The 15,600-nt window shown below is 45.8% G+C and overlaps 1 protein-coding gene across 4 annotated transcripts in view; it reads left to right on the top strand.

Moving 5' to 3' along the window:
* The window catches only part of garnl3 (GTPase activating Rap/RanGAP domain-like 3), a 139,285-nt gene extending 125,789 nt beyond the window's left edge, over positions 1-13,496 (top strand). For all 4 annotated transcript variants that reach the window (XM_031891238.1, XM_031891237.1, XM_031891236.1 and 1 more), the window contains 10 exons: positions 1,908-2,024; positions 2,173-2,348; positions 3,576-3,734; positions 6,673-6,739; positions 7,525-7,632; positions 7,801-7,919; positions 9,252-9,387; positions 11,152-11,361; positions 12,207-12,324; positions 12,404-13,496. In XM_031891238.1, the coding sequence (XP_031747098.1) occupies positions 1,908-2,024; positions 2,173-2,348; positions 3,576-3,734; positions 6,673-6,739; positions 7,525-7,632; positions 7,801-7,919; positions 9,252-9,387; positions 11,152-11,361; positions 12,207-12,324; positions 12,404-12,566 (1,373 nt within the window). In that variant the 3' untranslated portion in view covers positions 12,567-13,496. The remainder of the gene's footprint in view (positions 1-1,907; positions 2,025-2,172; positions 2,349-3,575; positions 3,735-6,672; positions 6,740-7,524; positions 7,633-7,800; positions 7,920-9,251; positions 9,388-11,151; positions 11,362-12,206; positions 12,325-12,403) is intronic.
* Positions 13,497-15,600: the final 2,104 nt, after the last annotated feature.

The following is a 15,600-nucleotide window of genomic DNA, read 5'->3' as shown; positions in this document are numbered from 1 at the left end:
TGGCAACTTAAGGTCCCCATACACGGGTCGATTGTAGCTGCCAATATGGGTCCCTTAGGCCGATTCGGCAGCTTGTCAGCCTGTGTAGGGGCAGAAACGAGGGGCATGGCCGACCGATATCTGGCCTGAAATTGGGCGGATATCGATCGGCCAGGTTAGAAAATTCAGTCGTATCGGGGACCGCATCGGCTCGTTGATGCGGTCCCCGAACCGACTTCCCCATTGCCGCCGTTAGAATTCGATCGTTTGGCCCTACAGGTCGCCTACAGGTTCCCCGATATCGCCCAACCCATAGGTGGGGATAATGGGTGAAGATCCGCTCGCTTGGCGATGCCCGTGTATGGGCAGCTTTAGAAAATCCCATCAGACAAATACTGTGATGGGACATTGATAAGGTCTTTTCCCGATGGGCATCATTATTGTTTGGTGAGGTTGCCATATGTGTATCTCTTTAATTGATTTGGCCGACAGCAAGCAGGGCCATTTTGGAATGATCAGATACTATAGTACTGTATAGGTCCATCTTTTGACCAAAAGGGCCAGATCCTGGTTAATAAGCCAATTATCATTCCACATACCTCTTAAAGCCTCCCCACACTTTATTGACCTTGTTGGCACAGCAGTGAAGTTAAGTGATGATAGGGGAGAACTTCCCAGAATCCTTAGGTTTCCAAACCTTCCCTCTATATATCCAGGTTACAACTCAACTCAGTAAGCAGAACATGATAGACTAGATCCAGGCAACCTCAGGCTCTCCTAAGAAACAACTTCCATCTTTATGTGGTTGATATAGGAGAGTTGTACTTGGAAGGACCTATTCTTTGTATGTAGCATTACTCGGACTTTCCTTTGCTTTGGTGGTAGAGGTACCAAGTTACTAGAAGTTGAATCCTACTTCCTTTATTCAGAGTCTTGGTTAAAGGAGAAGGAAAGGCTAATAAAGAGTTAATCTCAAGCTGCAGACATACCTTCAGTTCTCCCAATAGTGCCCTTAAGTCTCCCCGTATTTCTCCCATTCAGATTATCAGAAGCCTCATAGGGAAAAAAAAAAATGCTGAGCTCTGTAAAGAAAGTTCCCATAATGCCTCGCTCCTGCACCAAGACCAAGACCCATGTACATGCTCAGTTAGTAAGACAATGAGGAAGCTTCCTGCTGATTGGCTCAGATTCACATTCCAAAGGGGGGGGGGGCGGAGTGAATTCTTAGCATTCTTGAGGGAGGGGGGAGCAGAGAGCTGCATGTCTCTGGCACAGGAAAACAAAGAGACAACAAATCTTTTGACAGATGACTCAGTGCAGCGTTGCTATGTTACCTAATAAGCCAACTAGTAATATTAAAAAATGTCATTATCAAATACCTCTTGAAGATTGTCTATCTATCGTACCTACTGATGTAGGAGAGGCCAAGTCATCCTTTGTAATATTTTCTATCAGGGTCGGACTGGGGGGTGCAGTGCCCCAGCCACATCCCCTAACCCCCCCAAGGGCCCCCCTAACCCCCCCGCAAGGCCCCCACCTGGCGTCCTCCCCGAGCGCTTATAAATTAAACGCGTCAGGGGAGGAACAGTCAGTAGGGGGAGCGCCGGCAAAGGTCGGACTGGGCCGCTGGGGCCCACCAGGATTTTTCCCGGTGTCCCGGCGGCCCAGTCCGACCCTGTTTGCTATGGCTGACAGGTTGGGAAGTGTCATTTGGAGGACCTATTCCTGGTATATCGCTCTTCTCAGCACATTTGTGATCCACTTTCATGGATTATATCTTCCATAGTGTTAGTGGGCTATGGGGAGCCGTTTGTGGTAGGCATCTACTGCCCGGAACTGATTGGGTTTCCATTGGAATAGGTCCATGCCATGTCTCACTCCTTTTCTGACGATCTCTACCAACGTCCAACATTGCTCTGTATTCCCAGGGAAAGAAGCTCGCCTTTATGTCTTCAGACTCAGTTCCATCAAAAAGGGCTTGGAAGACAAGCAGGTTATGAAGAGCAAATATGAATGTAGGGAAAACAAACTTGAAAAAACAAAAGGTGAGTACTTCAGAGCTAGGATTCAACATACACAGTCAGGGTCGACCATTCAGATTTCCATTGGTCAGTAGGACCCAAGGATAAGAGAAGCTATTTGGAATACAATGGCTTTGGTACACGTGATATATCTGTTTTGTTCTCCCCACAGGGTGCCATTTGTACGCTATAAACACCCACCACAGTAACGAGCTGAGAATAGTAGCGGCCATTAGGAACAAATTACTGCTCATCACCAGGAAACACAAGCAGCTCAACAGTTTCACCGGGTTCAACGTGACGTCCCCTTCTACGGAATCACCCGTGGAGGAATTCCAGTACATAAGGGTAAGGATCTGACACTTTGAAAGGGGTGGCAGTAGCTTCAGGGTTCCCTGCGTCAACAAACACAACTTGAAAGTGAGACTGCTAATGACGACATCCAATCAAGGAAGATTTTCATTACAATAGCATCCAATGCGTCACAGCACATACGTTTTAAGACAAAGACCACAATTGTGTTGGATACATCTCAACCTTGTGTCTGCAATTACTGTAAAGAACTGTAGGGAAGACTTTGCATTGTGGGTAAAAAAAATAAAAAAAACATGGCAGCTTGCTCCTGAATTTGCACTTCGGTCATCACTATTTGAGATGTATAGATCAGGGGTCCCCAACCACCAGGCCGTGGGCTGTGCTAAACTGGGTCACCTCTGGTCCCAGTTACCTGTGATCCCAACTCCATGACAACCTCTATGCAAAGCCCAGGAAGCTCCATATTAAGCGTTAGGGGATGTCACCCCTTAGGTGGGAGTAAGAAGAGCAAAGGGGCTGGGTGCAACAAGCTCAGGTCTCCCATTGATTTTGTATTATGATGAGCTCTATTATACCCACCACCCCTGGTCCTCGGAAAAATTGTCTTGCTTGAAACCGGTCCGTGGTGCAAAAAGTTTGGAGACCACTGGTATAGATCAAAGCAGCTCGATAAATCAATTAATTTTTTCTTTTTGCATTTGCCTGTTTTTGGGAGATTTGACTGCCCAGTGGGAAGTCTGTAGAAACCAGTAAATGTCTTCAGGTTCCTTCAAGACATGGCCTGTTAGAAGATACAGTATGGTACCTACTAGTTGGAAATTGACAGTAGACCCAATATATTTTAGGTTCCTGTAATATGTTCAGGGGTGGCCAGACTTTTTCCCATCGGCGATCGACCGATGACTCCTCCCCCCAAGATGCGGCGCAGCATACAAACGCATTCACGCCGCACTTCCACATCCCCCCAGCTTCGTCGCGGCCCACCAGAAATCCACAGGGGAATTGACTGGTAGACCACGATCTACATCTTGGCCACCCCTGCTTTAGATTAATGACCAGTTTTCGGCTTCTCATGATCCTTCAGTAGGTTACTGTTTGTAGGATACATGTTAAAAATAAGAATGGAAAAACTATTTCCCATGATCATTTCAGAGCGTGACCAACTTATGGAGATCTAGTTTTACCTTAAATAGTCTTTTTGAACAGGCATGGCAGTTTGGATCTTACTCTCTTCCTCTTATTTCTCGTGTTTATTCGCAGGAAATTTGTCTGTCGGATCCTCCGGTGGTAATGACCCTCGTGGATGGCCCTACAGGAGATAATGATAACATGATCTGCGTTGCTTACCGGCACCAATTTGATTTGGTCAATGAGAGCACCGGAGAGTCCTGTCGACTGCATCACGTTGACGCAAGTAGGGTAAGTGAAATAACTGCTCAGTTTGGCTTGGCTACGGAGTGGATTTTATGATGCTTTGCAAAATGAATGCTAAATGCAAATCCAGGGTTCCCAGACCTTATGTACACATTCGGACCCACCTACCAGAGTACCAGAGGATCTCCTGGTGGGAACCAGGCAAGGACAACTTCAATCAGCCCTTTATAATTTACAACTTAGGTCTATATAACACCTATTGCTGTCTACATCTAACTGTTGTGAGTGAGAGTGAGATGTTAGTTTCTATGGTAGGCCCTAGGATGCCCAGTTGGACACTTCTCTGGTGAACCCTAAGATGCCCAGTTGAACACTTCTCTGGTGAACCCAAAGATGGCCATTTGGACACTTCTCTGGTGAACCCTATGATGGCCAGTTGGACACTTCTCTGGTGAACCCTATGATGGCCAGTTGGACACTTCTCTGGTGAACCCTTAGATGCCAAGTTGGACACTTCTCTGGTGAACCCTAAGATGCCCAGTTGGACACTTCTCTGGTGAACCCAAAGATGGCCAGTTGGACACTTCTCTGGTGAACCCGAAGATGCCCAGTTGGACACTTCTCTGGTGAACCCGAAGATGCCCAGTTGGACACTGCTCTGGTGAACCCCAAGATGGCCAGTTGGACACTTCTCTGGTGAACCCTAAGATGGCCAGTTGGACACTTCTCTTGTGAACCCAAAGATGCCCAGTTGGACACTTCTCTGGTGAACCCAAAGATGGCCAGTTGGACACTTCTCTGGTGAACCCGAAGATGCCCAGTTGGACACTTCTCTGGTGAACCCGAAGATGTTTAATTGGACACTTCTCTGGTGAACCCTAAGATGCCCAGTTGGACACTTCTTTTGTGGGCCCTAGGATGTCCAGTCCAACACTGCTTTACTGGAGCAGGTCCAACAACTGGCTATCTTGGTTTCTGCCTAAGGCTCCATCCTAGATAACGCCTATCATTGCTAGAAGGTTCTGGCCAGTTGGACACTTCTCTGGTGAACCCTAAGATGCCCAGCTGGACACGTCTCTGGGGAACCCTAAGATGCCCAGTTGGACACTTCTCTTGTGGGCCCTAGGATATCCAGTCCAAATTTGCCCGATATTGCTCACCCGTAGGTGGGGATATCGGGAGAAGATCTGCTCGCTTGGCAACCTCGCCAGGCGAGCGGATCTTTATGTGTATGGCCACCTTTAGGCTCCATCTTGGCTAAGGCCTCTCATTGCTAGAAGGTTCTGTCTGGAAAAAAAAATATACATATGGGAGAAACAATGAAGTTGAGTCTACTTTCCCTCTGCAAGCAAGTGTTGTTGGTTGGGGCAGAGGCATAAATACGACACTGGGCTGTGGATAATGATTTGGCACAGGCCTGTGTCAGCCAAAAAGATTCTGATTAGACCCAAATAGGTGAAATTAGACCCAAAGGGGTGAAATCTGCAGTCGTTTACCTTTTCTGCTGATAAAAGAGCTTGTTCTCCTCAGCAGTTGGGCAGCCGCTCTACCCAATCTCCGCAGCTGGCTGAAGAAAGGGAGGCTGCCCAAATCTACTCAATCAGAAGCGAGCCGAGGGCTGTAATTATTTTGTTCGGGGGGTAAATAGTTTTTACTTTTCCGTGTTTCTGCACAATTGCTAAGTAACCGCTTTCTTTAGGTCGGTCTATAAATACTTCCTTATGTAACACAAGAGCGAGCTGCTCGGTTTTGCGAGGGTAATTGTTTCTTTCTATTGCTTTTCGCGTGGGTGAGAACAGACTGGCTTTACGCTCCGTAAGAGATACCCGTGTTGCATCTATACATTTGGTGTTGATTCAATCACAGTTGGATCCATTTTATAGGAAACCTGTCACCTTAAGAAATAATTCCATACTTTTCTATTCTGTTCATCAAATAAAATAAACTTTACCAACACTATATAATTTTTAAAAATCTTGTTTCCTTTAGTCTGTGCTGTACCTGTACTTGATCCCAACTAAGATATAATTGCCCCTTATTGGGGGCAGAACAGCCCTATTGGGTTTATTTAATGGTTAAATGATTCCCTTTTCTCTGTAATAATAAAACAGTACCTGTACTTGATCCCAACTAAGATATAATTACCCCTTATTGGGGCAGAACAGCCCTATTGGGTTTATTTCATGGTTAAATGATTCCCTTTTCTCTGTAATAATAAAACAGTACCTGTACTTGATCCCAATTAAGATATAATTACCCCTTATTGGGGGCAGAACAGCCCTATTGGGTTTATTTAATGGTTAAATGATTCCCTTTTCTCTGTAATAATAAAACAGTACCTGTACTTGATCCCAACTAAGATATAAATAATCCTTATTGGGGCAGAACAGCCCTATTGGGTTTAATTAATGGTTTATTGATTTTTTTAGTAGACTTAAGGTATGGAGACCCAAATTACGGAAAGACCCCTTATCCGGAATACCCTTGGTCCCGAGCATTCTGGATAATGGGTCCTATACCTTTATCGACAAAAAATCTTGTTTATGTGCCAGAATAGGGGACCTGATGTCCATTCCCTTGTACAAGATTATACACCATTATAGACCATGAGAAGGGTGGGGGAATGAGAGGAGTGCAGTGGCATCTAGGAAGTACCAAAAGGAAAGTGAAAGTGAGTGCATGCCCCGCCTCTTTGCCTAAGAAGGCCCTGATTTGTTCTAAGTTACAATGACCAAATGCATTCGTAGAAGCTTATTGGCTTCATGTTGGAGAGAGCCTCATCCGCTTCTAAGTTGGTGACATAGGGGGCAAAAAACAATGCAACTCCACTTGTAGAGTTCTGTAAATTATCTTAGAGGCCAAATATAGGGCACCTTTGTGTCCCCTATTATGGCAAAATGTATATTTATTATTCATTATAACACAATGTTTTGGGTTTTTGTAAGTCCAGTTTGTCCACTAGCCTAACACATTATCATTGCAGGTTAATTTTGTTGCAGCTATTGATGTGTATGAAGACGGAGAAGCAGGACTACTTCTTTGCTACAACTGTAAGTGTTTAGACCTTGAATTTATCATGAAGACAAAACCAAGTTGCAGTTATTTGCCCTGCCCTTCTCTGATATCATGGAAGGGGTGCGGGGTGGGGGAGCCACTTTATTTGCATGGAATACCAGCCCTCGGGAGGCAGTGGTAACATGGCCGGGGTGGGGATGTCACAGGGAAATTGATTGGGCAGGGTGGGAAATAGGGCGGGCAGACAGGAAAAGGGGCGGAGTAGCGGGGGGTCCATGATAAAAAGCAGGAACTGAGAGCTTGTAAGATGTAATTGGACTGGAGGTCAGGGAAAGTAAGGAACCATGGGGTAAACGTGCCAGTAAACTTGAAATAATTGCTTATACCCCTGGCTGGTAATCTACCTCCAAGGCTGGTCAAATACCGGCCAAGTGGCAACTCTTGGCGACCATGAGGGTATAAATAACAGTCCAGTGTGTCCTTCAGCCATCAGGCAAAGTGGATAAGGATGGGGAAGGTGAACTGGGGGGGGCATTAGAATGTACACAGTAGTGGGGGCAAAGCAGAGCCTGAGCCAGAGCCATGGGTTGGGTGGGTTTAGGCCGACCCATGCTGCCACTACTCTAATTCAGAACCAAACACTTCTTTCATGTCTATTTTCATGGTGTTATTATCTACCCTTTCCCCCTTTGGCTCTACCTACGCCCTAGAAAACAGAAAAGTTACAAACCCAATACTCCCAAAAGGATTAGTCTCATTAGATACTGTATTATTGAGCCCCCCTCAATGTGCCATAACATATCTTTCTTTTCTTTTCCAGATATGTGCTATTATAAGAAAGTATGTCCATTCAATGGGGGTTCCCCGCTTATACAGCCGTCCGCCTCAGATTTCCATTTCAGTTGGAACCAAGTTCCAAACGCAGTTGGTACGTCCCCTAACCTTCTTGGAATTCCAAACTCAATACAGGGCTGTCCAATATCAAGTGGTCCAACATGTGGCCACCACCGCTCCCAAAATGAATAACATCTGTATATTATAGGGGTGAAGATTTTCTTTAGAATTTCTAATAATTTTCTCTTCTCTAATTCTGCAGTGTGTGCATTCCCGTATATCTTGGCTTTCACCACTGATTCCATCGAAATCCGGTTGGTTGTCAATGGCAATTTGGTCCACACGGCCGTTGTCCCTGAACTGCAGCTGGTGGCCTCCAGGGTGAGCAGTAACGTCCTTCTGATATTCTTAGAACAGGGATCCCCAACCTTTTTCACTCACGAGCCACAATCAGATGTAAAAAGTGTTGGTGAACCACACTAGAATGAAGGAAGTTCTTTGGGGGTGCCAAATAAGGGCTGTGATTGGCTGTTTGGTGGTCCCATGTGGACTTCTGGCCTTCAGGAGTCTCTGCTTGGAGTAAAACTGTGTCTTTGGACTTCCAAAACCAGAAATGTAAAAATGGCACCTACTTTGAGGCTACTGAGAACATCAGAGGGAAAGGTTGGGGATCACTGCATTAAAAAGTAGTCCATATAGGTGCTGATAGACTTTCTGTACGTGTATGGTAGCCTGACCCCCGACCAATATCTATGTACCATGGTTATTGGTCAGTTTATCGATCAGGCAGCTGTGAAAAAGATGGTCGATTGTACCACGTTGGCCAATAAAGTTACAGTATCTTCAGCCCACGGGTTGATCAGTCACTAGCCTTCAGGATCAGTCTGTGTGTGGCCACCTTATGGATAGGCAACATGGATAACAGACTTAAGTCCCTTAGACCGATTCGGCAGCTTATTGGCCCGTGTAGGGGCACAAACGACGGGCCTGCCTGACCGATATCTGGCCTGAAATCTGCAGGTTAAAAAATGTTGTCGGAACGGGGACCACATTGACTCGTTGATGCAGTCCCCCAAATGACTGCACCTATTAGCAGTGTTCTAATTCGATTGTTTGGCCCCAGGGCCAAACGACCGAATTAACCTAAATTCATCCAATTTTGGCCCCCCGTAGGTGGGGATATCGGGAGAAGATCTGCTCGCTTGGCAACCTCTCCAAGCGAGCGGATCTTGACGTGTATGGCCACCTTAAAACTCCATCTCCAATTTCACCAGGAGGGATTTAAGAGCTCTAAAGGTCCCCATACACGGGCTGATTCTAGCTGCCGATATGGGTCCCTTAGACTGATTTGGCAGCTAATCGGCCCGTGTAGGGGCACTACCAATGGGACTGCCCGACCGATATTTGGCCTGAAATCGTCCAGATCTCGATCGGGCAGGTTAAAAAATCTAGTCGGATCAGGGACCGCATCGGCTCGTTGATGCAGTCCCCGGACCCACTTTGCCTATACCCGTCGTTATAATGGCCCTGGGGCCAAACGATCGAATTAGCCTGGATTCTCCCGATATCGCCCACCCATAGGTGGGGATATCGGAAGAAGATTCACTCGCTTGGCGACATCGCCAAGCGAGTGGATCTTAAGGTGTATGTGCAAATCTAGAAATGTACAATTTTTTTTTTTTTTAAAGTGTTAACTCATTGTTATCTTTCCAGTCAGATATTTACTTCAAAGCAACGGCAGCGGTGGGTTCCTCGTCCAACAGCAGTTCGAAGGATACAAGCTCACACAGCTCTCCGATGACACCTACAGGCTATGAACTGCCAGTGTTCCCATCGTCTCCAGGAGAAGGTACAACTGAACATACGGTTTTGCCAATACAATTAGATTTCCCCAGGCTACCGATCTACTCTGAGATCAAGGCATAAATTCTAACAGTTACAGACATTCTCTAAGCATTTAAAGGAGTTATACAGGGAACTCTGAGTATCACTCATGTATTATAAGGGATACTGTACCCCCTACTGTAAATGATAAGGATATTAGCAGTCACTGAGGGGTTCTGTGCCCATATAAAGGCACAAGGCTGCAGGCTGAGTTATACAGGGAACTCTGAGTATCACTCATGTATTATAAGGGATACTGTACCCCCTACTGTAAATGATAAGGATATTAGCAGTCACTGAGGGGTTCTGTGCCCCCCATATAAAGGCACAAGGCTGCAGCCTGAGTTATACAGGGAACTCTGAGTATCACTCATGTATTATAAGGGATAATGTACCCCCTACTGTAAATGATAAGGATATTAGCAGTCACTGAGGGGTTCTGTGCCCCCCATATAAAGGCACAAGGCTGCAGGCTGAGTTATACAGGGAACTCTGAGTATCACTCATGTATTATAAGGGATAATGTACCCCCTACTGTAAATGATAAGGATATTAGCAGTCACTGAGGGGTTCTGTGCCCATATAAAGGCACAAGGCTGCAGGCTGAGTTATACAGGGAACTCTGAGTATCACTCATGTATTATAAGGGATAATGTACCCCCTACTGTAAATGATAAGGATATTAGCAGTCACTGAGGGGTTCTGTGCCCATATAAAGGCACAAGGCTGCAGGCTGAGTTATACAGGGAACTCTGAGTATCACTCATGTATTATAAGGGATACTGTACCCCCTACTGTAAATGATAAGGATATTAGCAGTCACTGAGGGGTTCTGTGCCCCCCATATAAAGGCACAAGGCTGCAGCCTGAGTTATACAGGGAACTCTGAGTATCACTCATGTATTATAAGGGATAATGTACCCCCTACTGTAAATGATAAGGATATTAGCAGTCACTGAGGGGTTCTGTGCCCCCCATATAAAGGCACAAGGCTGCAGGCTGAGTTATACAGGGAACTCTGAGTATCACTCATGTATTATAAGGGATAATGTACCCCCTACTGTAAATGATAAGGATATTAGCAGTCACTGAGGGGTTCTGTGCCCCCCATATAAAGGCACAAGGCTGCAGGCTGAGTTATACAGGGAACTCTGAGTATCACTCATGTATTATAAGGGATAATGTACCCCCTACTGTAAATGATAAGGATATTAGCAGTCACTGAGGGGTTCTGTGCCCCCCATATAAAGGCACAAGGCTGCAGGCTGAGTTATACAGGGAACTCTGAGTATCACTCATGTATTATAAGGGATAATGTACCCCCTACTGTAAATGATAAGGATATTAGCAGTCGCTGAGGAGTTCTGTGCCCATATAAAGGCACAAGGCTGCAGGCTGAGTTATACAGGGAACTCTGAGTATCACTCATGTATTATAAGGGATAATGTACCCCCTACTGTAAATGATAAGGATATTAGCAGGCACTGAGGGGTTCTGTGCCCCCATATAAAGGCACAAGGCTGCAGGCTGAGTTATACAGGGAACTCTGAGTATCACTCATGTATTATAAGGGATAATGTACCCCCTACTGTAAATGATAAGGATATTAGCAGTCACTGAGGGGTTCTGTGAATATATAAAGGCACAAGGCTGCAGTCACTGAAAACTTTATTTTCCCTGTTAATTAAAAAATAAGAGTTAATGCAGAAATGTACCTCTGTTAATCTAGCCGAAGTGCAATGCCGAAACATCTACAAGATTCCCCTGAGCAATCTGGTTGGACGAAGCATCGAGCGACCCTTAAAATCCCCACTGGTTCCCAAAGTCATCACTACGCCAACCTCCGGCAGCATCGGCGGAATCCCGGTCACTCACTCGCTGTCGCTCTCGCGCATGGAAATCAAGGAAATAGCCAGCAGGACAAGGAAGGAATTATTGGGTAGGAGACAATATACCTAGTTATTTACTGGTATATAAAGCTGAATTCTGCAGCGGAGTTTCCCTAAGTATAAGGGGTTTCCATGGGGGAAAAAGCAGATACAGGTATAGGACCCTTTATCCAGAATGCTCGGCACCAAGGGTATTCTGGATAAGAGGCCTTTCCGTAATTTGGATCTCCATACCTTAAGTCTACTAAAAAATCAATAAAACATTAATTAAACCCAATAGGGCTGTTCTGCCCCCAATAAGGGGTAATTATATCTTAGTTGGGATCAAGTACAGGTACTGTTTTATTATTACAGAGAAAAGGGAATCATTTAACCATTAAATAAACCCAATAGGGCTGTTCTGCCCCAATAAGGGGTAATTATATCTTAGATCAAGTACAGATACTGTTGGCCCAGGCGAAATCAAAAGAAATGGCTGCCATGATCCATCTACTAACCAATCATTACCCAGTTTCATGTAGCTGGATGCAGAGTTGGACCAGGGTATGCAGTGCCCACTGGGATATTTTATATACATTATACTTATCTTTAGTGGCTAGGGGGGAGGAAGATGAGCAGGGAAGCGCTGGTGAGGATTGGGTCTGGGTTAGTGGGGCCCACCAGGTTTTTTCTCCAGTCTGACCCTGATCAGATCAGGGGCGTATTTATAATAAGGCACCCAGGGGCCTGTACCTAGGGGGTAGGTATTGGGGGGCGGCCCTAGGGTGCCTATATTTTCTTTCTTTATCAAAAATGTGGTGCCACGTGAATGGCATAGGGCTGTATTTAGGTTCGGTGGCCTAAATACACCCCTGGATCAGATGCCTGTTATTCACTCCATACGATATTCTTTAAGGTCTCTCCGACGAGTCGGGACCCAAATCTGAATCTTCACACAAGCAGAAGAAACTCAGCAGGAAACAGACGGACGAGGACAGTAAGCAGGAGACCCCGAGATCCCCGAGCGCCGAAAGGTTGGTCATTAACCCATCCCCTTAGATTGGGCAGAGCCGATCTGCCAAGATGAAACTTACCATTTCCTTCCAACCGCAGGATCAATTCAGGCTCATTCGAAAGCAACTCGGAAGGCCAGCGGCACTGCTCGACCAGCTCCGACCCCGACACGAATATCAGCGTGGAAGAGAGCCCCCCGTTCAGCAGCAGCCCCTTCCTCATGGCTGCTTCCTTTGATGAGGATATTGTGGATTTAAAGTGAAGACAATCTCAGTGACCCTGGTCCTCTTCTCCCTCCTCTTCCTCGCAACCATCTACTCGTGGAAGGCTGAAGTGGCCACGTTCAAGTCATCGTCCACTACGGCTCCCACCATTCACCGTCCACACCAAGAGGGGCTTACCAGTCCCACCTAACTGGTTGGTTCTACAGAAATGGTCACAATAATGGCTTCATGTGGCCAGGGGTTGAGGACAAATGTCCTGAATGTTCTGTGCGTGTTGCAGCGCTCATACAGTGTAGCCTAAGACTAACCAATCAAAATGCTGCGTTCTTGTCAACCATGTTTCCCTCCCCTTCTGCTCCCTATTAGACCCGCAGTTGAGGTTGCTATAGGGGTAGCACTTTTGTTAATTTCTGAAACCATATAGAGAAGGAAAAAGTGCACCCCCATGTATTCTACAGTACAGGAAAATCCGTGTTCTACTGGGTTTATTCACCCACCTCACTTACAAATTTTAAAAAACTGTTGTCATGACAAACAACTGACATTTGACATAGATAGCATAGGAAATTACAGGGAAGTTCTCAAAACATAAATATTCGGTAAAGAAACTGATCTTATTTTCCAGCTGCTATACATACACACATGGTACTTACAACCTTCCGACTCTTCCTAAGACACAATGCAACAGGAGAAAGGAACTGCTGATGGAATAAGTCAGCAATGAGTTATCCTTTTCAACCAATGAAATCTCAGCAAAGGTCACTAATTGTGCCAAAGTATACAAACCTCATGCTTTGGGTAATGTTCTTCTTTTGTTGCTTCCATAATCAATGTTGATCTGTGTGTAGCTTGCACTTTAATCTATGTAAGGTCATAAATGCTCACTCTCTAGCAGGTACAGTAGGGAGAGATGGTGCCTATAGTAGCAGTGGGGGGATAATAGCCTCTGGGAAGGGACTGGGGCTGTGGGATAGCAGGTATAGTAGGGAGAGATGGTGCCTATAGTAGCAGTGGGGGGATAATAGCCTCTGGGAAGGGACTGGGGCTGTGGGATAGCAGGTATAGTAGGGAGAGATGGTGCCTATAGTAGCAGTGGGGGGATAATAGCCTCTGGGAAGGGACTGGGGCTGTGGGATAGCAGGTATAGTAGGGAGAGATGGTGCCTATAGTAGCAGTGGGGGGATAATAGCCTCTGGGAAGGGACTGGGGCTGTGGGATAGCAGGTATAGTAGGGAGAGATGGTGCCTATAGTAGCAGCGGGGGGATAATAGCCTCTGGGAAGGGACTGGGGCTGTGGGATAGCAGGTATAGTAGGGAGAGATGGTGCCTATAGTAGCAGTGGGGGGATAATAGCCTCTGGGAAGGGACTGGGGCTGTGGGATAGCAGGTATAGTAGGGAGAGATGGTGCCTATAGTAGCAGTGGGGGGATAATAGCCTCTGGGAAGGGACTGGGGCTGTGGGATAGCAGGTATAGTAGGGAGAGATGGTGCCTATAGTAGCAGTGGGGGATAATAGCCTCTGGGAAGGGACTGGGGCTGTGGGATAGCAGGTATAGTAGGGAGAGATGGTGCCTATAGTAGCAGTGGGGGGATAATAGCCTCTGGGAAGGGACTGGGGCTGTGGGATAGCAGGTATAGTAGGGAGAGATGGTGCCTATAGTAGCAGTGGGATAATAGCCTCTGGGAAGGGACTGGGGCTGTGGGGATAGCAGGTATAGTAGGGAGAGATGGTGCCTATAGTAGCAGTGGGGGGATAATAGCCTCTGGGAAGGGACTGGGGCTGTGGGATAGCAGGTATAGTAGGGAGAGATGGTGCCTATAGTAGCAGTGGGGGGATAATAGCCTCTGGGAAGGGACTGGGGCTGTGGGATAGCAGGTATAGTAGGGAGAGATGGTGCCTATAGTAGCAGTGGGGGGATAATAGCCTCTGGGAAGGGACTTGGGCTGTGGGATAGCAGGTATAGTAGGGAGAGATGGTGCCTATAGTAGCAGTGGGGGGATAATAGCCTCTGGGAAGGGACTGGGGCTGTGGGATAGCAGGTATAGTAGGGAGAGATGGTGCCTGAGTTATATAGGGAGTATAGGAGTATCACTCATGCATTATAAAGGATAATGTATCCCTTATAACAAATAATACTGGATGTTATTTAAGGGTACTGTGACCATATGGCAGACACAAGAGAATAGTATGAGAATTCGTATATAATTTATATCTTTACTCCCCTACTGGGTGCACATGATACCTTTTAATACAAGACATAAGAAAGACATCACACCAAGGAACAAAAGTATTTTTTTTTTTTTCTCTCCAAAAATTGCCACTCAGAACCGGTGCCTCTTACATATCAATTGGAACCTAACTAGCGCACTATATTCTAGACCACATTCACAAATGTAGAACAGTTAGTCAATACCCAGCCTGGAACAATGAGAGATAATACTTACCCATACACATACCTGAGAACATGAAATTCATTGGACTGGCTGTAGGGTTGGTTCTCCTCTGCGATCACTGTAAGGTAATAAAAGAATATACATCATATATAAAATTATATCTGTACAAGTGTCACACAGTCAGTTACTACAGCTAATAGGCATAGGGTATAGGGCAGGGATGGTGAGCTGGTTGCCCTGTTAAGGAATCTGTGGCACCAACTGGATCACAGCAATGCTACACTCAGTAGGCCAGCTGCATCCGTATAGCATGTAATTGGTGGTTTATTTGTACTTTATAGCATATAAAAACCAAATTGCAAGTACAGGTATAGGACCCATTATCCAAATGCTCGGGTATTCCGGATAAGGGGTCTTTCCGTAATTTGGATCTCCATACCTTAAGTCTGCAAAAAATTAATAAAACACTAATTAAACCCAATAGGATTGTTCTGCCCCGAATAAGGGGTAATTATATCTTAGTTGGGATCAAGTACAGGTACTGTTTTATTATTACAGAGAAAAGGGAATCATTTAACCATTAAATAAACCCAATAGGGCTGTTCTGCCCCAATAAGGGGTAATTATATCTTAGTTGGGATCAAGTACAGGTACTGTTTTATTATTACAGAGAAAAGG

The sequence above is a fragment of the Xenopus tropicalis genome, chromosome 8, assembly GCF_000004195.4.
Source record: "Xenopus tropicalis strain Nigerian chromosome 8, UCB_Xtro_10.0, whole genome shotgun sequence".
In the NCBI taxonomy this organism is placed as follows: Eukaryota; Metazoa; Chordata; class Amphibia; order Anura; family Pipidae; genus Xenopus; species Xenopus tropicalis.
This window is presented reverse-complemented; position numbering and strand designations above follow the sequence as displayed.